This window comes from Salvelinus sp. IW2-2015, linkage group LG2 (assembly GCF_002910315.2).
Source record: "Salvelinus sp. IW2-2015 linkage group LG2, ASM291031v2, whole genome shotgun sequence".
Lineage (NCBI taxonomy): Eukaryota > Metazoa > Chordata > Actinopteri > Salmoniformes > Salmonidae > Salvelinus > Salvelinus sp. IW2-2015.
The window spans coordinates 27,392,130-27,413,002 of NC_036839.1; the positions used below are offsets into that span (position 1 = coordinate 27,392,130).

Consider the following 20,873-nt stretch of genomic DNA (forward strand, 5'->3'; position numbering starts at 1 on the left):
CGACATACTCCTACTATGCAAAGTGTCCTGCGGCACGCGAGAGATTTGTGCCGAACGGACAGCGAGTGGACATTCGATTTTGCCATAATCATTCGTTTGAGTGGACCTAGCGGACAGCTCAGAAGTGGAAGGTGTAAATTAGGCGCTTAGCCTGGTCCCAGATCTGTTTGTGCGTCTTGCATACTCCATTGCTGTCGCTTGCTCAAGCCAAACATGGCAATGAGTGATAAGGAGTTGGTCATGGTAGCGCATAAACACACTGGCACGCAGGCTATCCGCTGCCTGGTCTTACAGCCACCACCACATCCATGATTAAGTGCACCCAAAACCACTTCACACTGATGTTGATCAGTGCACATTTGATCATAATGATTTGATCGTATGTCAAAAGCAATAATAACAAGCAATCCATAAATTATTAAAGTTACGGTGTATACCATGTATTCATAATGTGTGGATTGCATGGTCTGTCTGTCTTCTGCAAAGTTGTGTGTGTGTGTGGTGGTGTGTGTGTGGTGTGTGTGTGTGTGTGTGTGTGTGTGTGTGTGTGTGTGTGTGTGTGTGTGTGGTGTGTGTGCTGTGTGTGTGTGTTGTGTGTTCTGTGTGTGTGCGTGTGTGCTGTATTGTGTACTGAAAAACAGGCAGGTTGTGAACAAGAGAAGTGCTGCGGGGGGGGGTGAGAGAGAGAAAGAGACTGGTGTATGCTAATCCTTACCTGCTATGGTGGACCAAAAATAACAAACGTAGTGGCCCTTCTGTCTAATTGGTTTGTCTATTGTCTTCTAGAGAAATGCTATGTTTATGTCTTGTTAACATTGTGTTGTGTTTCTTTATATACCGCTAGATGTCTGTGCTTATAGAGAATAGATGTTTATACATAGAGTACATAGACATATACTGTAAGTACAGAGTAGTAGTTTGTATATGTACAGAGTAGTAGTTTCTATACGTACAGTGTAGTAGTTTCTATATGTACAGAGTAGTAGATTCTATATGTACAGAATAGTAGATTCTATATGTACAGAGTAGTAGTTTCTATATGTACAGAGTATAGTTTCTATATGTACAGAGTAGTAGTTTCTATATGTACAGAGTATAGTTTCTATATGTACAGAGTAGAAGAATCTATATGTACAGAGTAGTAGATTCTATATGTACAGAGTAGTAGTGTCTATACATACAGAGTAGTAGATGTCTGTCATTTGTAGCAGGTTCTTGGTGCTACCGTTCTCCTGCATCTCGATGGCCTCTCTCCCCCACTCCATAGAAACACGGTTACTCTTTGGGAACTCTGCATACGGCGACATTTGAAAATCGCCACTTTTGAAAATTATCTTGTTGATGTCATTCTTGTCTTTCCTGGAAAGAGATACACAAAATATTTTAAGTTCACTCAATTATTTTATAAACACTTATAACAGTTATTACAAATTGTGTGGTCAATTAAGTTTTTCTAATATGGCACAACATGGACTGAGAATAAGGAATTAGGGGTTGTCCTCTTACTACTGTGTTATTACATGGTTATAACTACAGAAATAGTGTCATGGAATCTTACTTGCAGCAAGTGACAATGAGAGCGATGATGAGAACAAGGAGTAGGGCACCCCCTACTGGCGATACCACCACAGCTATCAGCTTGTAGACTAGAAGAAAGACAAAATGTTATGATTAAACTGGAGGTCTACGTTGTGATTGTGAGTGCAGAAAGAATAACCATGACAACAACTAAGGAGTTAAGTGATTAAAATGTTGTCTTGATTCTCCATTATATATTTTTCTCGCACTTTTTAAATGATAATTTAAGTCATTAAAGTCTCCTACTTACAATTTCCACAGTTGAATCCTCCAAATCCAAATGTGCACCTGAAAGATATAAACAACCAAACATAAGACCAAAAAATCATTAATAACATGTATTAATGGAATGGTCCAGTGGATTAGATGATTAGAGTTGTCATTGCTTACCTGACACAGGTTCCATTGATCCGTTTCAGACCATCACCGCATTCTGTAAGATGTCATTTCACAATCATTTCAAAGCAACAACATTTTTGTTTCATAATACATTTTCTTTTCAAAAAGCTGCCTGCTAAAATGAAATAAAAATAAATAAAGTGAATTTGACATAAGATATCTTTGACCGATGCTGGGTTATATTCACGAGGCACCAAAAGGAAGAAACGCACTGAAACCCCGCAGGGACTACGTGTTTTTTGTTTTGCATTGCGAAACGTTTTGCTATGGTATGCTTTAACGTCTGCTTGCTCCACCCTTCCAGGCCTCACCTAGGCAAAATGGAGTACTACCCTTCACCTTATCCTCGTTTCAGCCCTCACCTAGACAAGATGGAGGACTACCCTCCACCTTATCCTCGTTTCAGCCCTCACCTAGGCAAGATGGAGGACTACCTCCACCTTATCCTCGTTTCAGCCCTCACCATACAGATGGAGGACTACCCTCCACCTTATCCTCGTTTAAACAGCCTCACCAGACAAATGGAGACTTACCCTCCACCTTATCCTCGTTTCAGCCCTCACCGAGGCAAAGAGGAAGCTACCCTCCCGTGTGGCTCAGTTGTAGAGCATTGGCCGCTTTGCAACGCCAGGTTGTCGGGTCTTCCCCACGAGGGACCAGATGAAATGTATGAACGGTTCCAATTGAAGTCGCTCTGGATAAGAGCGTCTGCTAAATGACTTTTAAAAAAGTTAAAACAAATAAAAAAAGACAAGATGGGGGACTACCCCTTCACCTTATCCTCGTTTCAGGCCTCAGCCTAGGCAAGATGAGACTTACCCTCACCTTATTCCTCGTTTTCAGGCCTCAACCGAGCAAAGATGGAGGACGTACCCTCCACCTTATCCTCGTTTTCAGCCTCCACTTTAGGCGAAGAAGGAGGACTACCTCCACCTTATCCTCATCCTTCAGCCCTCACCTAGGCAAGATGGAGACTTACCCTCCACCTTATCTTCGTTTCAGCCCTCACCTATGCAAGGATGGAGGACTACCCGTCCACCTTATCCTCGTTTCAGCCTCACCTAGACAAGATGGAGGACACCCTCCACCTTATCCTCTTTTCAGCCCTCACCTAGCAGATGGAAGACTCCTCCACCTTATCCTCGTTCTCAGCCCTCACAACTAGACAAGATGGAGGACTCCTCACCTTATCCTCCATTTCAGCCTCACCTAGGACAAGATGGAGGGACCACTTCCCTTATCATGCGTTTCAGCCCTCACCTAGCAAATGGAAGGACTACCCTCCACCTTATCGCTCGTTTCAGGCCTCACTAGGAAGATGGAAGACTACCCTACCACCTATATCCCTCGTTTACAAGCCCTCACCTAGGCAAGATGTGAGGAACCACCCTCCACCTTATCCTTCATTTCAGCCCTCACCTCGGCAAGTTGAGACTACCCTCACCTTATCCTCATTTCAGGCCTCACCTAGCAAGAGGAGGACTACCTCTCCACCTTATCCTCGTTTCAGGCCTCACCTAGGGCAAAGATGTGGGACTACCTCCACTATTCCTCGTTTCAGCCTCACTTAGGGGAAGAAGGAGGACTACCCTCCACCTTATCCATATTTCAGCCCTCACCTGGAGCAAGATTGAGAGAGCTGACCCTCCACCTTAATCCTCGTTTAGCCCTCCACCTAGGCAGAATGGAGGACTACCCTCCACCGTTATCCTCGTTTCAGCCCTACACTAGACAAGATGGAGGACTACCCTCCACCTTATCCTCTTTTCAGCCCTCACCTAGGCAAGATGGAAGACTACCCTCCACCTTATCCTCGTTTCAGCCCTCACCTAGTCAAGATGGAGGACTACCCTCCACCTTATCCTCGTTTCAGCCGTCACCTAGACAAGATGGAGGATACCCTCCACCTTATCCTCGTTTCAGCCCTCACTAGGCAAGATGGAGGACCACCCTCACCTTATCTCCTTTCAGCCCTCACTAGGCAAAGTTAGGACTACCCTCCACCTTTCCTCATTTCAGGCCTCACCTAGGCCAAGATGGAGGACTACCCTCCACCTTATCCTCGTTTCAGGCCTCACCTAGGCAAGATGGAGGACTACCCTCCACCTTATCCTCGTTTCAGGCCTCACTTAGGCAAGATGGAGGACTACCCTCCACCTTATCCTCATTTCAGCCCTCACCTAGGCAAGATATAGGACTACCCTCCACCTTATCCTCGTTTCAGGCCTCACCTAGGCAAGATGGAGGACTACCCTCCAACTTATCCCCATTTTAGGCCTCAGCTATGCAAGATGGAGGACTACCCTCCACCTTATTCTCGTTTCAGGCCTCACCTAGGCAGGACTGGTCCTCAGGGTTGAGTTTGAAGTACCCTGGTTGACACTGGCAGATGGCTGTCCCATTGGAGTCGGCACAGAAGGAACGCTCTAGGTGACACTGGGTGTTCTGAGCCAGACACAGACTCTCAACTGAGGGGCAGAGATAGGAGAGGGGTAGATTAGGATGGTTGTAGCAGGGTCAGGTATGAAATGTAAAACATGCTAATGTCATACAATGACTTACATAATTTTTTGGGCTAGAAAATGCTAAAGTTAGCAGATGGTGGCAGTGACGGTGTACACAAACCCAATGCATGGATTGAATTCTGCCTTTGTCCCCACAGGCTGCTTACAAGGTAACAAAACAAATATGTAATTTTGAAATTAGGATGAACTAATCCTTTAAGACTGGGATTAGGGGAAAGAGGTGAGGATGGGTCATGAAGCTGGGGGTGAAAGAGGGGAAGACGGAGTATGGAGGAAGTTGAGAGAGGAAGAGAGTGCTGTTACCGTGATAGGAGAGCTGGTGAGTGACCACCACTCTGCTGTGACCAGCGGTGCTGTTATAGTCATTCAGGGTAAGAGTTAGGGTTAGAGTAAAGAGGAGAGGATTGGTCTCGAAGACGAGGGAGGAGGACTGAGGATGATGAATGGAGGAAGATGAGAAGGGCGGCAGGTAGCCTAGTGGTTAAGAGTGCTGGGTAATTAACCGAAAGGTCGCTGGTTCAAATCCCCGAGTCGACTAGAAAAATATATATACCGATGTGCCCTTGAGCAAGGCACTTAACCCCAATTGCTTCTGTAAGTCGCTCTGGATAAAAGCGTCTGCTAAATGACAAAAAAAATAAATGAGGGCACATGATTGAGGGATGTAGAGAGTGCTGTACCTTGATAGGAGAGCTGGTGAGTGACCACCACTCTGCAGTGTCCAGCAGTGCTGTTACAGTTGTTCAGAGACATCTGTATGCTGTCGTAGATCTCAGAGCTGGTCACGTCAGCAGAGAGGGAGAACATGTTGACAGCAGAGATATGAACTCCGTCTTCCCCTCTGGAACACACACACACACATCACAGCAAACTTGATTTAAAGTCCATTTAAATCCTGAAAAGCATCAGAGTTGTAAAGTTGTTGTTCTATTTAACATCCATTACAATAAAGTCCTTTTAAATGTATGAAGAGTGTATTGGTATTGCTTGATTTTTTATTACACTTTACATGCAATGTTGTCATGCATGTTGTGCAAAGACAATCTTATGGGGGAAGAAGAAACTCACTTTTTACTCAAAGTAGAGCGCCGGTAACCACGCAGAATTGATAATGAGGCATTGAGCTGTAAAAAAAAAGAGTGAAAAAAGAGTGGGGGCTAAATATTATTAGTCGGGCATGATCACATTTCATTATTTATAATACATTAATTATATCTTCCTTACATTCCTAATACATCTATCACATTGATTGAACAGGTTTGCTGCATCACTACAACAAATACACAATACACAATGTCAGTGATAGTCATTCCTCTCTCCACACTAGGGTTGCAAAACTCCCAGTAATCTAGCAAACATACCAACATTCTTGAGAGATTCCAAATTTACTGGTTACAGGGAATATTCAGGGATGTATACAGGGAATATTCAGGGATGTATACAGGGAATATTCAGGGATGTATACAGGGAATATTCAGGGATGTATACAGGGATATTCAGGGGATGTATACAGGGATTCGGATGTATACAGGGAATATTCAGGGATGTTAACAGGGAATATTCTGGGATGTATACATGGATATGATTCATTGGATGTATACAGGGAATATCAGGGATGTATACAGGGAATGTTCCGGATGCATTACAGGAATTATTCTGGGATGTTACAGGGAATATCTTTTCAGGATGGGATGTATTCAGGGAATATTCTGGGATGTACACAGGGAATATTCAGGGATGTATACAGGGAATATTCAGGGATGTATACAGGGAATATTCTGGGATGTATGCAGGGAATATTCAGGGATGTATACAGGGAATATTCCCTCCTTCTGCAACTCTACTTCCCAGCCTGTCCCTGTCCTTACCAGCTGGTTGATCTCTCTCTGGATCTCATGCAGTGTGGCACTCCTGGAGAGCAGTGGGTCATAGTAAGAGTTGTTGACACTGAACGTCCCTAAGAAAGTTTTTGCTGTAGAGGTAAATAGACACTGTGGTTAACTAAGGTTCAAGACTGTCTCTAAAGTTTACAGTAATTTCTTTCAACTCATGAAATATAGCTAACCCTTTATTGAGAATGAATACATCAATAAGATTGGTAGTGTCTTATCTTATCATTACCTAATAACATAACCCAGGGTCCCCCAACTGGCAACCCCTGCATCGAATTTGGCCCGCGGGTGGTTTAATTAGCCCCCCCCAAGATTTCAGAGCAAAAAAAAAATGTATTTATAATTTTCATTGTTGGACAGGAAATCAACTCCAAGTGATTTTAATGTAAGAAATCTGTTCCAAAGTATTCCGACGCATAATAGAGAGAAACGTGATCGTATACAAATGTAAGCAAGGTTGGAAATCATGTTTTAGTAAAATATTATATCTGTTTGGGTCAATTTGCAGTCTACAAATTATTTGTAATTATGTTCCGCCCCCCAATCATCTTGTTACGAAAAAAAATCTAGAATCTAGTTGATGATCGCTGACATAACCTATAACATAACCTGATCAACCACATGAGCCACGGCCTGTTCACCTCGCTATTATCCAGAAGGCCAGGTCAGTACAGGTGCATCAAAGCTGGGACCGACAGACACAAAAACAGCTTCTATCTCAAAGCCATCAGACTGTTAAATAGAATCACTAGCCGGTTTCCACCCGGTTACGCAACTCTGCACCTTAGAGGCTGCTACCCCATATACATAGGCTTGAAATCACTGGCCACTTTAACAATGGAACACTAGTCACTATAATAATGTCTAAATAATGTTTACATACTGCTTTATTCATCTCATATGTATATACTGAATTCTACTGTACTTTAGTCAATGCCACTACGACATTGCTCAATCTAATATTTATATATTTCTTATTTCCATTAATTTACATGTGTGTGTATTGTTGTGTATTGTTAGATACTACTGCACTGTTGGAGCTAGGAACACACACATTGCACTACACCCACAATAACATCTGCTAAATATGTGTATGTGACCAATAAAATTGGATTTGATTTGATCTAATATAACCAAAACAAGCCCCTACGTATTGTTTATATTGTCATGTGATATGAGACTTGTAAATAAAGCATGTATGTTTAGTTGTATAATTAGTAGTAAAAATGTCTTACAACATCACCTCAAAAATAAAGACCTAAATAGTGTTTATATTTTTATCGTCATATGAGACTGTCAACAAAGGCTGTATGTACTGTTTGTTAAGTCGTACCTCGCGTGCAGTCTCGTCCGTTCTCAATGTCAAGGCCCAGGGGACACTCGCAGCTGAAGGAGCCCCTGGTGTTAACACACGCAGAGTCACTGGGACACGGGCCTGAGGGGCCGGGGCCACTCTCACACTCATCCACATCTGGACACAGCAGAGACAGAGGACAGAGAGGGCAGTGTGAACATAGAGGACAAGATGACTATAGTGAATACAATCAGCAATATAAAGATATTTTCACATATGGACAAACAAAGCAACACAGATACATAGACAGAGGACAGGGACAGAGTACAGCTGACAGAGGACAGATGACAGAGATCAGTTACACAAAACTGCACAAAACTTGAATCATTAAACCCTCACTAAAACTCTCTCTGATCCTGGGCCAAGAGACTTGGGGCTCTATAGCTGCTGCAATAGGCATCCATCTCCCTATAGGTTGTAAACAGGGTGTTCACACCTCTGTTACTCAGCCAGGTTGCTAGGGTCGCCTAGACTCAATCATGGACACTCTTAATGACAGTTGTGGCTGCTTTGCGTGATGTATTGTTGTCTCTACTGTCTTGCCCTTTGTGCTGTTGTCTGTGCCCAATAATGTTTGTACCATATTTTGTGCTGCTACCATGTTGTGCTGCTGCCATGTTGTGTTGCTACCATGCTGTTGTCATGTTGTGTTGCTACCATGCTGTGTTTTCATGTGTTGCTGCCATGCTATGTTGTTGTCTTAGGTCTCTCTTTGTGTAGTGTTGTGGTGTCTCTCTTGTCGTGATGTGTGTTTTGGCCTATATTTTAATTTAATTTAATATTTTTAACCCCAGCCCCCATCCCCGCAGGAGGCTTTTTGCCTTCTGGTAGGCCGTCATTGTAAATAATAATCTGTACTTAACTGACTTGCCTAGTTAAATAAATAAATAAATAAATATATAAACACTACCGTTCAAAAGTTTGGGTTCACTTAGAAATGTCCTTGTTTTTGAAAGAAAAGCTAATTTTTTGTCCATGAAAATAACATCAAATTGATCAGAAATACAATATAGACATTGTTAATGTGGTAAATTACTATTGTAGCTGGAAACGGCAGATTTTTTATGGAATATCTACATAGGCGTACAGAGGCCCATTATCAGCAATCATCACTCCTGTGTTCCAATGGCACATTGTGTTAGCGAATCCAAGTTTATCATTTTAAAAGGCTAATTGATCATTAGAAAACACTTTGTCAATTATGTTAGCACAGCTGAAAACTGTTGTTCTGATTAAAGAAGCAATAAAACTGTCCTTCTTTAGACAAGTTGAGTATCTGGAGCATCAGCATTTGTGGGTTCGATTACAGGCTCAAAATAGCCAGAAACAAAGACCTTTCTTCTGAAACTCGTCAGTCTATTCTTGTTCTGAGAAATGAAGGCTATTCCATGCGAGAAATTGCCAAGAAACTGAAGATCTCGTACGCTGTGTACTACTCCCTTCACAGAACAGCGCAAACTGTCTCTAACCAGAATAGAAAGAGGAGTGGGAGGCTCCGGTGCACAACTGAGCAAGAGGACTAGTACATTAGAGTGTCTAATTTGAGAAACAGACGCCTCACAAGTCCTCAACTGGCAGCTTCATGAAATAGTACCCGCAAAACACCAATCTCAACGTCAACAGTGAAGAGGGGACTCCGGGATGCTGGCCTTCTAGGCAGAGTTGCAAAGAAAAAGCCATATCTCAGACTGGCCAATAAAAAGAAAAGATTAAGATGGGCAAAAGAACACAAACACTGGACAGGTGAACTCTGCCTAGAAGGCTGGGAATGGTAGGTTGAACTCACCCTCATTGCAAGTAGGTCCTGTCCATGCTGACAGACAGTAACAGGTGAATTCCCCCCCTCCATCGGTCTGTCCACACCCACCTCCATTCAGACAGGGGTTGGGCTCACAGGCACTACCTAAAGAAGAGAGATGGATTCAGACTGATGTACTGCATTTCATATCAATGCAGTTCATAGATTTTCTTCATTGTTCCAAACAACAGTCATTAGGCTTTGGGAATACACACATCTTAATTCCACGTTTCCAGCTAAATTCAGGGAAAAACTAACTTTAGCAGAATAAAAGCTTTTAAAGATAGACTGTTGACAAACCTGGTGTCTGAGGTGTAGATCTGATGTCCATTGGAGCTGTGGTCACTTCTACATCAGTGGTCCCCCTGTCAGTGTGTTTCCCTGTAGTGTGCAGTTCCACTGTGCTCCTGGTGGTGGTGCTGTGGCTGTAGGAAGAGGAGGCTGTAGTAGTGGTGGTGGTGATGGCCTGGCCGCTGTGGGGCGTGGTGTTCCCCGGTGTGGCCGTGCTGGTCTCCAGGTGCAAGGTGGTTACATCGGTGGAGCTGGTGACGTCGGTGAAGCTCACCCCTGTTGAGGGCTCCTGGGTCTGGGTCTGAAGGGTAGCTGGGCGCTGGGGGGTTGAAGCCGAGGTCTGGAGACCCAGAGTGGTCTCAGTGGTAATGGTGGTAGGGATGGTGGTGGGTTGAGTCTGGGCTTCGACGGAGGTGGTGGTGCTAAGCTGAACCATCCTTGTCGTGGCCAGAGGGGGTGTCAGTGTGGTGCTGGTTGCCGTAGTAAATCTGTAGGTCTCCTCCTCAGTGACCTGTGACGTCATCGTAACGGTAACGGATGTGGTGGACATCAGGACCTCTGTGGTCACCGCCGGCGATGGCTGCTCTGTCTTGGGGACAAAGGGAGGCTGGCTTGAGATGAACCGGGACAGGAAGTCGTCCAGGGCGGTGGCACTTTCTCGTAGCGTCGGGTAAGCAGTAGTTAGAGCCAGACCTATGATGGTAGGTGTGTCCTCTGTGTGGAGTGATGTGACTCCTTCTGTCTCACCCTGGCCCCCCTGGGTGCTGAGGGCACCTGTGGAGGACTCCGTGGAAGTGCCAGACCCGGTGACCATGATGGAGGGAGTATCTCTATCTCCTCCCTGAGAGGTGTTGGTGCTGGGATGGCTGGGTCCTGAAAACAGGATGGGGGGCTGGGAAGAATCAGGGACCCCATCTTCTGTTTGGGACGTCCTGCTTCTGGAGGGCTGAGTGGAGTCTGTTGTGTCTGTGTCCCGTCTGCTGTGGTTATCAGCCACGCTGAGAGGGGGGGTGGAGTAGGGGGTTCCCTCCGAAACCAGAGAGGTGAGGTCCTGCTGTTGGGTCACATTGGGGGGTCCAGTCAGCGGGTTGGTCCCTCTGGAAGAAGAACCACCAGGCAACTCTGTTTAGAATAAGTAGAAGAAGAGGAAGAGGGAGAAGAAGATTACTTTTTGTCCATTTACAACATGAGAAATGGAAATTAGTATTTTGCATATCCCATTCTCCCCGGTAGACATATACATACTGTACATACAAATACACAAAGAGGGAATTTCAGAAGGTTGTTTACCTTGTGAAGAGTTGGTGTTGGAGTGGGGGAGAGAGTCAGACCCAGACGTAGCGTCATGCCCATGGTCAGGTCCGGTGGAGGGTATCCTGTCGGTGACATCCCCAGCCCTGGCACCGGTGCGGCCCGTCGGGAGGCCCCGGGTGGAGTCCTCAGGGTACATGGAGGTGCTGTTGGAGCTCACAGACAGTAAGGTCCTCTCTCCCGCTCGACTCATAGTGGAGGAGATGTAGGTGCGGTCGGTGTGGACAGGGATGGGGAGAGCCATGGTTCCTAGGTCAGTCCACTGGTCCTGCCTGAGAGTATCTGTTGACTGTCCTTGGCCGAGACTCACGGTGCCTTGGTTTGTGGACTGGTCCTCTCTGAGACCCACAGTACCTTGGTTTGTGGACTGGTCCTCTCTGAGACCCATGGTGCCTCGGATTGTGGACTCGTCCTCGCTGAGACCCACGGTGCCTCGGTTTGTGGACTGGTCCTCTCCAAGACCCACGGTGCCTTGGTTTGTGGACTGGTCCTCTCTGAGGCCCACAGTGCCTTGGTTTGTGGACTGGTCCTCGCTGAGACCCACGGTGCCTTGGGTTGTAGGCTGGTCCTCGCTGAGACCCACGGTGCCCGGTTGTGACGGGCGTCCTCTCCGAGACCCACGGTGCCTTGTTTTGTGGACTGGTCCTCTCTGAGATCCACAGTACCTCGGTTTGTGGACTGGTTCTCTCTGAGACCCATGGTGCCTCGGGTTGTGGGCTGGTCCTCGCTGAGACCCACGGTGCCTCGGTTTGTGGACTGGTCCTCTCTGAGACCCACAGTACCTCGGTTTGTGGACTGGTCCTCTCTGAGGCCCTCAGTGCCTTGGTTTGTGGACTGGTCCTCGCTGAGACCCATTGTGCCTCGGATATTGGACTGGTCCTCGCTGAGACCCAAGGTGCCTCGGTTTGTGACTGGTCCGCTCTGAGACCCACAGTACCTCGGTTTGTGGACTGGCCTCTCTGATGCCCTCAGTGCCTTGGTTTGTGGACTGGTCCTCGCTGAGACCATGGTGCCTCGGATATTGGACTGGTCCTCTTGAGACCCAAGGTTCCCCGGTTTGTGTACTGGTCCTCTCTGAGACCCACAGTACCTCGGTTTGTGGACTGGTCCTCTCTGAGGCCCTCAATGCCTTGGTTTGTGGACTGATTCTCGCTGAGACCCACGGTGCCTTGGGTTGTGGATTGGTCCTCTCTGAGATTCACAGTACCTCGGTTTGTGGACTGGTCCCCTCTGAGACTGCTGTCAGCATCAGGGCTGTCCTGAGGTGGTCTGGCTTCCGTAACAGACACTGACTTAAGTTCTACTGAGCGTTTTGTTTCAGTCAAAGCCCTGAGTTGTGCTGGGAGCCCAGAGTAGGCCTCTGGTAGGTGGTCTAGTGTTACTCTGGTCTTGTCCTCCCACTGTGTGGTAGCCTCTGTAGACACTACAATGGTAGAGCTCCTCTGCTCCGTCGACAAACCAAGGGTTCCTTCTGATGTCCAACTGGTTGAGCCCGAGGAGAGACGTGTGTTTTGTTCAGTGGCTTTGAAGAATAAATATATAAATACAATTAAAAAAGGATGACAGGTATGTGTTTTCTGTATTCAAGGAAAGCTATGTGAAACATAGGCCTACATAAAAAGTTGGGAAGAAAGACACCCAAAACAAAAACTTGTCTGGACCACCAGATGGCCCCAGAGAGGTTGTATATTGCTTCAAACGCTAAAAGGGAAGATGTCAGGAGTTGCTGCCTGCGGCTGTTCTGATTTTGGGTGGAGAACAATTGGCAGCCAGGCCTGTCTACCCTAACAAAAGCCTGGGCCCTAAATATGGAGGTGACTCTGGCCTTTGGGACTTTGCCATTTCCTTCCTTAAGCTGACATAGCAGAAGCCATAGATGTTATAATACTGTCACACTGCAGACGTTGGTTGGGTTCATATTGAAGCAGAGTTTGCTCTCTGGCTCACAGTTTTTTGGGGCTTTTTTAAAACAGTCAGTTAAAGACATGCTCCGCTAGTATTTTTTAAACCTCCCGCTTTGTGATGGATGTGTCAATGTGTAGTTCATACATGCATAATCTATGAGCAGAATTACTGTTTTACCTCAATTAGCCACGAAATCCCTAGTCTGAAAGTGACCGTTTTTTGGAAGAATGCTGCCATCTTGCCTACATTTACCCCTATTTGGACAGCCCTCTAACAATTCGAGTTTCAGCCAATGAGCTTCAGCCCTTCGCCATTTAAGTGACAGCTAGCAAGACGCACACACAGTAGAGCGAGAGAGAGAGAGCAATGACGGGGTGCACATATGTGACTTATTTCAGGAAACTAGGCGTATGTTGAGCGTCACTAATTGACAGGAGAGCCATTTGAACGTAAACTATTATTTATTTATCAAAATGTGTTTTTTGGCAGAAATACCTTCTGGAACATGTGAACTTTTATGTGCCTTAATAACAAACTTGTATGCCATCTGTAAACGAATAAAATTGTTAAATTATGAGCCTAGTTGCTTTAGCCATGGAAAAAGGCAGGAACCTTCCCGCTAGCCATGATTGGCTGAGATAATGGATGGGCTGGACATGCCGGGAGATGAGTTCGGATTGGTCTGCCATGTAGCAAGCTTCTGTCTAAAACATGAGCTGGTCAGTATTTGTAGGTAATCATTTCTAACACTGCTTTTTTTTTAAGATATCAGTGTTGCTCTCCACTTTCTGGAGGACCGAGTTTTGAAATCAGTGGAAGGCCTGGTGGACTTAGAGTATGATAGCTAAGAAGATGGAGAAAATTCTGGTCTTTGATTGCAAATATGCAGTGGGAGTTGAAAAGAGAACACAGAAAGCTGTATAAAACACCTGTCTCCGGATTACATCTTCAAACTAAGGGCAACCATGGCATCCGCGACAGAGAGGGAGAAACGTCCATACATGTATACGGGTAAGACAGTCTAGCTAGCTACATTTTCAGATATTTCACATTTCTAATTTTGTCAGAAAGTAATTTTCATTTCAAGTTAAAGCATACTGTTAGGTAGCTAGCTAACATCAGCTGGATGGCTCGCTAGCTAACGTTACGTGTATAATCTGTGACAACGCTCTGATTGAACTCCAGATTGAATTAATTAATATATCTGTAGTATAAACCAGCCTTTAGTCTTGAAATCTTTGGTTGTTTAGTACATGGCCTCACATGTGAATCCTTAAAGAGATGGGTGGGGATAAGGCTTAAGAGGGTAAAAACGATGCAGAATGGGTGTTGACGAAGAAGAGCTCTCCAGTAGGTTTACAAAATATTCAAGGGCCATTTTCTCAAAAGTGAGGTTACAAGTTTATCAACTTTCAAAGCAGAATTACTTTCCCATTGTTCCTCAACTGTAGTGTATGATATGCCATTTTCTAGCTCTGAGTCTCTACTTTTATCCAATGTAAAATACACAATTTAAAATTTTGCTATATAAGACCGAATCAAGCCGGTCGGTCACATACATACACATTTGTGACGTAGTACGCAGTTTTTGGTGACCACTTTTGCCTTGTGGGCGCTACTTTCAGAACTACAGGCTAAAAAGTATACAAATCTAATTTAAATCTAACAATTAATTGGTATGTTCATTGCTTTATTTTTTCCAATTAAGTTTCCGTTTGTAAAGATACATGACTAGGCCTCCTACTACTAAGATAGGGCAGTTCTTGGCCTACACGTGCAGATGACACATGTAGGCTATTTCATGGTATGAGAACAAAACAGACACCCCGGGTGTGGTGTGTTCCTGTCCGTATCACCACTACTACTAGGGCCTACAAACTCCACCTAGGCCTAAAGCTGGGTTTATAGATGGTCTGGGGCCTGAAATCTCCACCCCTCTACTCTGTGGCAGCCTGCCTGTTTGTCTGCCTGTCTGTCAGCCTGGCACTTCTCCACTAACTCAACACTGCTGCTGGGGAGCTTTGGAACAATAACCTACTGCCACTGCCAAGGAAGAGCGCTGCCTGTGCTAGATAACATCCTGAATGTAACACATGGCAATGACACAGTCAAACAGTCAGGCTGTCAGACAGTATGCAGATAGTGGGAAGAAGAGTACAGCAACGGTACAGTCATTCCACAGAGCGAGAGACCTAGGATGCTTCCCAAATGGCACCGTATTCCCTATATAGTGCACTACTTTTGACCAGAGACATACAGTGCCATCAGAAAGTATTCATAGCCCTGGACTTATTCCACATTTTGTTGTGTTACATACAGCATGAATTCAAAAGTCATTATATATATTTTATCACACATCTACACACAATACCCCATAATGACAAAATGAAAACATGTTTTTAGAAATAAACAATTCACACCCCTGAGTCAAAACATGTTAGAATCACTTTCGGCAGCAATAACAGCTGTGAGTCTTTCTGGGTAAGTTTCTAAGACCTTTGCACACCTGGATTGTATAATATTTGCCCATAAAATAAAGGTTAAATAAATCAAATTAATATTATTTTCCAAATTCTTCAAGCTCTGTCAAAGTGGTTGTTGATCATTGATAGACAAACATTTTCAAGTCTTGCCATAGATTTTCAAGCCGATTTAAGTCAAAACTATAACTCGGCCACTCAGGAACATTCACTGTCTTCTTGGTAAGCAACTCAAGTGTAGATTTGTCCTTGTGTTTTAGGTTATTGTCCTGCTGAAAGGTGCATTTATCTCCTAGTGTCTGGTGGAAATCTACGATTTTGCCTTTCAGTTTATTTTTTATCCTGAAAAACTCCCCAGTCCCTAATGATTACAATCATACCCATAAATAACATCATGAAGCCACCACTATGCTTGAAAATATGGAGAGTAGTACTCAGTAATGTGTTGTATTGGACTTGCCCCAAACATAACAATTTGTATTCAGGACAAAAAGTGAATTGCTTTGAAACATTTATGTTACGGTATTACTTTAGTTCGTTGTTGCAAACAGGATGCATGTTTTGGAATATTTGTATTCTGCAGAGGCTTCCTTCTTTTCACTCTGTCAATTAGTTTAGTTTTGTGGAGTAACTACAATGTTGTTGATCCATCCTCAGATTTATCCTATCACAGCCATTAAACTCTGTAACTGTTTTAAAGTCATCATTGGCCTCATTGTGAAATCCCTGAGCGGTTTCCTTCCTCTCTGGCAGCTGAGTTAGGAAGGACGCTTGTATTTTCGTAGTGACTTGTGTACTGATACGCCATCCAAAGTGTAATGAATAACATCACCATGCTCAAAGGGATATTAGATGTCTGCTTTTAAAATGTTTACCCATCAACCAATAGGTTCCCTTCTTTCCGAGGATCTGGAAAACCTACCTGGTCTTTGTGGTTGAATTTCCATTTGAAATTCACTGCTCGGCTGAGGGACCTTACAAATAATTGTAGGTGTGGGGTACAGAGATGAGGTATTAATTCAAAGATCATGTTAAATACTATTATTGTACACAGAGTGTGTTCATGCAACTTATTATGTGACTTGTTAAGCAAGTTGTTACTCCTGAAAATATTTAAGCTTGCCATAACAAAGGGGTTGTGTACTTATTGACTCAAGACATTTCAGCTTTTAATTTTTAATTAATTTGTAGACATTTCTAAAAACATAATTTCACTTTGACATTATAGGGTATTGTGTCTAGGTGTCAAAGGTCTAGGTGATGCGGGTAAGGCGGAGTCAGGCGCAGGACACAGAGATGAGTAATAACCGTTACTTTACTCAAAAACAATATTCCATGAAGGAGACTAAATAATCCAAGTCACAAAACGAGACTACTTGATAATAACAAACACGCACAAAACCAAGGGGGAAACCAGAGGGTTAAATAGGGAACAATGATTATGGAATGGAAACCAGGTGTGTATAATGAAGACAAAACAAATTGAAAATTAAACATGGATCGGTGGTGACTAGAAAACCGGTGACGTCGACCGCCGAACGCCGCCCGAACAAGGAGAGGGACCAACTTCGGCGGAAGTCATGACACTAGGCCAGTGACACAAAAATCAAACTTTTAATCCATTTCAAATTCAGGCTGTAACACAAAACAATGTGGAAATGTGGAAAAGGTCAAGGGGTGTGAATACTTTCTGAAGGCACTGTATGGGCCCTGGTCAAAAGTAGTGCAATATATAGGGAATATGGTTTCATTTGTGACGCACTCTTAGAGAATTAAGCCATTTGCCTCTAAACTAAAGCTCTCTGGATGGAGTCCACTGGCCTAACTGGCTGGCTTAGCCCTGCATTCAGTACACTGTAATCAAAAGCAGACTGGAATGGAGCACTATTGGTGCTGGCAGGACCAAGAAGTTAGCTTTTGTGTGTTTAGTTATTTATTTATTTTTTTACTTCTGTGGCTCCCAGTTCATGATGATGATGAAATGGCTTCTGTCCCAAATGGCACCCTATTCTCTTTATAGTGCATTTACACCGCATTTCCATGGAGACTTACCGCCACACCAGTGAGTTGCCAGTGTTTTATGTTAATACAAACTCTAGTGTAATTGTGTTTCCATAGCTAGGGCTGACAGTAAAGGCGTCCACATGCTTCCCAGCCGAAACAGTTCGGAAAAGTTTGTGCATATATTATGATGACATTTTGTGACATTTTTGTTCGTTTTGGACTTCGGTGAGGGTTTTTTCGGCTGTTCGTGCAGACACATATTTTCTGGAGGCAAGCCGAAGTTCAGGGGCCGAAGTCTACGTCCCTTCGTGGGTAATTGGTCAACAGTAGGGATTCTTCAATAAAGTCTTTGTTGTCATTCAATGAGATATGACTTGTTTTCATGTAAATTTTTTCATTGTGTAATACCGCACCAAACATTGCGCGATTAAAATCTTTTCGGCAAAAATTCATGACAGATTTCTTGAGTTATCTTAGATTAATTCTGACTATTTTGAGGAACTGTCTACTGGCTACGACGTCTCAAAAGTGACAAACAGTATTATTGCCACTTTTTTCAAATGTTTCAAGTGAAGATCTTTTAAGGGAGTACGCAAGCACACTCTTTCGGTTCGGCTAGCCGAGTTTTGTCGAGGCGCCAGCTGAACTGATGCATGCAGAATCAACAACCTCTGCATAATCAAAACAAATGCTTTGTGAGAAGGTATTAAAGTTAACAGTTAGTCATTGTTATGTAAATGCTGGCTGAAAAGTATCAGTGGCCTGGCTTTGGCCCCAGGTGAAAGCAGGTCCCCCGGAGCCATGGCCCAGTGAGACAGAGGTGCCGGCCCCGTAGATGGAAACAGAAAAGTCTGAGCCTTTTGGGTTAAACACTGGGGTAAATCCTGTATGGAAATGCTTCATAACTTTTGGCCGGGCTCTGGTCCTATTCCCTGGTCCCATTCCCTATATAGTGCACTACTTTTGACCAGGGTTTCAGGGCAAGCCATAAAGGTCCAGACTCAGACCTCTTGACAGTGACTTATAAAGTGGATGTGATAGTTGCCCATAGCATGTTGGCTGGAGTACATCTGTGACATCACACCTTCCCTGATCTAAAGCCAACTGTCACTCACGGAGTGGCTCTTGCTCTGCTGGCTAAAACGGTTGGCTTTGAGTTCTGTAGGCCTAGTGCATGTTGTTGTGCAGATGATTGCTGGTTTGCGCCCTGTTCGCCACAGAGGAGAATGCACTATGTTACACTTCTATACGTAGAGATGACACTCTTCACCTTCTGGAAAAGCGGAAAATGTACTTCTCTCACAAACCCCAATGCAGACTGAGGCATTCTTCCAGTAAAGGCCTGAGAGACATTGTGGTTATCCCAGCTGTTGCCACCGATGTAGTGATTGAGAAGGGACAACGAGAACTGGACTTGAACCAGCAACCCTGCAGTTAATAGGCAAGCACACTGCCCCCTGTGCCATAAAGGTTCAAACGTCTTGGCAGTGGCCGTAGTACGCTTACAAGGAAGCTATAATAACTAATGAACTCTGGGCAATTATTCCCAGAAAGAGTCAACACTTTCTCCACATGTAGTCACTGGCAATACCTCATAAGAATTTATGGAGGTAGACAACATTTCTAGCAGAGTCCTGAAACATGAGTCAACAAATACATTGATTAGATTGAAAGGTAAACCTTGGAAGTTGTTCAATACAAGGTGTATAATTCTAATGTACTTTAGGCTATCAGCTGCCTATGATATTTTTGTGTATTGGCTCAAATGATCACTATGATGAATTATACTATTATCAGAAGACCTTATTATGGCTTAGATAAGGCTACATCAAATGTCCATAGGCATATAGGTGAATGACAGGGTACAAGGCCAGTTGATTTTCTTTGAGGGGATGCCTGCACTAGATTACAAGAAAATAACCCACCAAAACCATCAAACAGGAGGGGGAAAACATGGTTAGAAGCTTGTGTCAGTGTGGAAAAACCACCAGGTTCAGGTGGGGAATTCCAAGTACAATTCTGATAGCCCACAGACAGGGCCTTATTTAACCTACTCATTTAGTGAGTTAAATGTTGGTTTCTGACTGTCAGCAAATTAAACAAACATTGTATCCATATTTTAAATGTATCCATGTTTTCTTGTTTTTTTTCTGGGGTTATCAGCCTAAATGCCGTTATTTTAAATTAGTCCAAGTGGACCCAGGGAATGTTGATCAAGAATCATATAAACTTGTAATAAACCATCCGTTATAGCTTCTACATACAATGCTCAAATCATGACTGAGGTTTAAATATTGTCACTCTGCGCGACCCTTGCCACATAACGGGATGGGACAGTGTGTAGAACTCTTGTCCCATTTTCGAAGCCCAAGGGTGCACTCTTCCATATGTCTGTACCATACTGCACCTTACCTAATTTGTCTTCACTCAACGCCCGTGTCTCACTCTCATCGGAATGCCTGACTCTGTGGTGGAGTTCTGTTCCAGATGATGGTGATGGTACCTCCCTAAAGTCCGTAGAAGTTGCCGGAGTAGTAAACAAGTATTTTGGTAAGGCAGTTATGGCAGTTATTTCTTCAGAGTTGGTAACCCGGGGAGAAAAGTATACCCCCGTTACCAGTGCCCTATCCATATCGTTGCTGCTGGAGGTGTAGGTCCACGCATTGAGGGGTCTCAGAACGACCAAGAGGACCACCAGAGAAAGACGGGCTAGGACTACGTGACTCAAATAACACGTTTCCATAATCAAAACGACCCGAAAACGGCGGCGGGTAGGCGTATATTCCAAACAAGTAGCAGCGAAGTGCCCACAGCCACCATCAGAAACTATATTCTTCAAAAATGTATAATTTTAAATACCTTCGGAGACCCTAAACATCAGTTGATCCGATGAATTTTAATACGTTTTCAGACCGTAAAGTGGTGCAGTGGTGCTGGAAACAGAAGCCTGTTATCACATCATAGGCTCCAAGCTCCTCCCACACACATCAGCGATAGTGGTTTCCACCCAATTCCGCCCTAGTAGGCTGAGGTTCCGCGGGATGTGGGCTATTGTTACGCTCAACAAGACTTCAGAATATCAAGAATCTCTGAATCTGATATTTTGCTGTGATTTATTCAGTGTAAGATACTATAGTAAACTTTACATGCATGTCCACAAGTGTGGAGTGCAGACCTCTCAGATGAAATGTCGACTTAATATGTCTACAAATGTTACATTGTTGCAAGTGAACAAAGTTGCAAATTGTTACAGTTGCTTGCAATGGGGACATCCCCAACCACCCAGCTACATACAAGCAGATGAAGAAAGACATTAAATGAGGTCAAACAGATTGG

The 20,873-nt window shown here is 44.2% G+C and overlaps 1 protein-coding gene across 1 annotated transcript; it reads right to left on the minus strand.

Moving 5' to 3' along the window:
* Window positions 1-676: 676 nt before the first annotated feature.
* LOC111973024 (protein HEG) lies at window positions 677-20,474 on the minus strand. The gene is made up of 13 exons (XM_070448184.1): window positions 19,950-20,474; window positions 11,128-12,670; window positions 9,847-10,959; window positions 9,535-9,651; window positions 7,728-7,865; window positions 6,371-6,474; window positions 5,571-5,626; window positions 5,183-5,343; window positions 4,311-4,445; window positions 1,969-2,011; window positions 1,829-1,866; window positions 1,559-1,646; window positions 677-1,359 (listed from the first exon to the last, which is right to left on the minus strand). Exons 2-13 carry the CDS (start codon window positions 11,534-11,536, stop codon window positions 1,149-1,151), a joined length of 2,613 nt encoding a protein of 870 aa, XP_070304285.1. The 5' UTR covers window positions 11,537-12,670; window positions 19,950-20,474; the 3' UTR covers window positions 677-1,148.
* Between the last annotated feature and the right edge of the window lie 399 nt (window positions 20,475-20,873).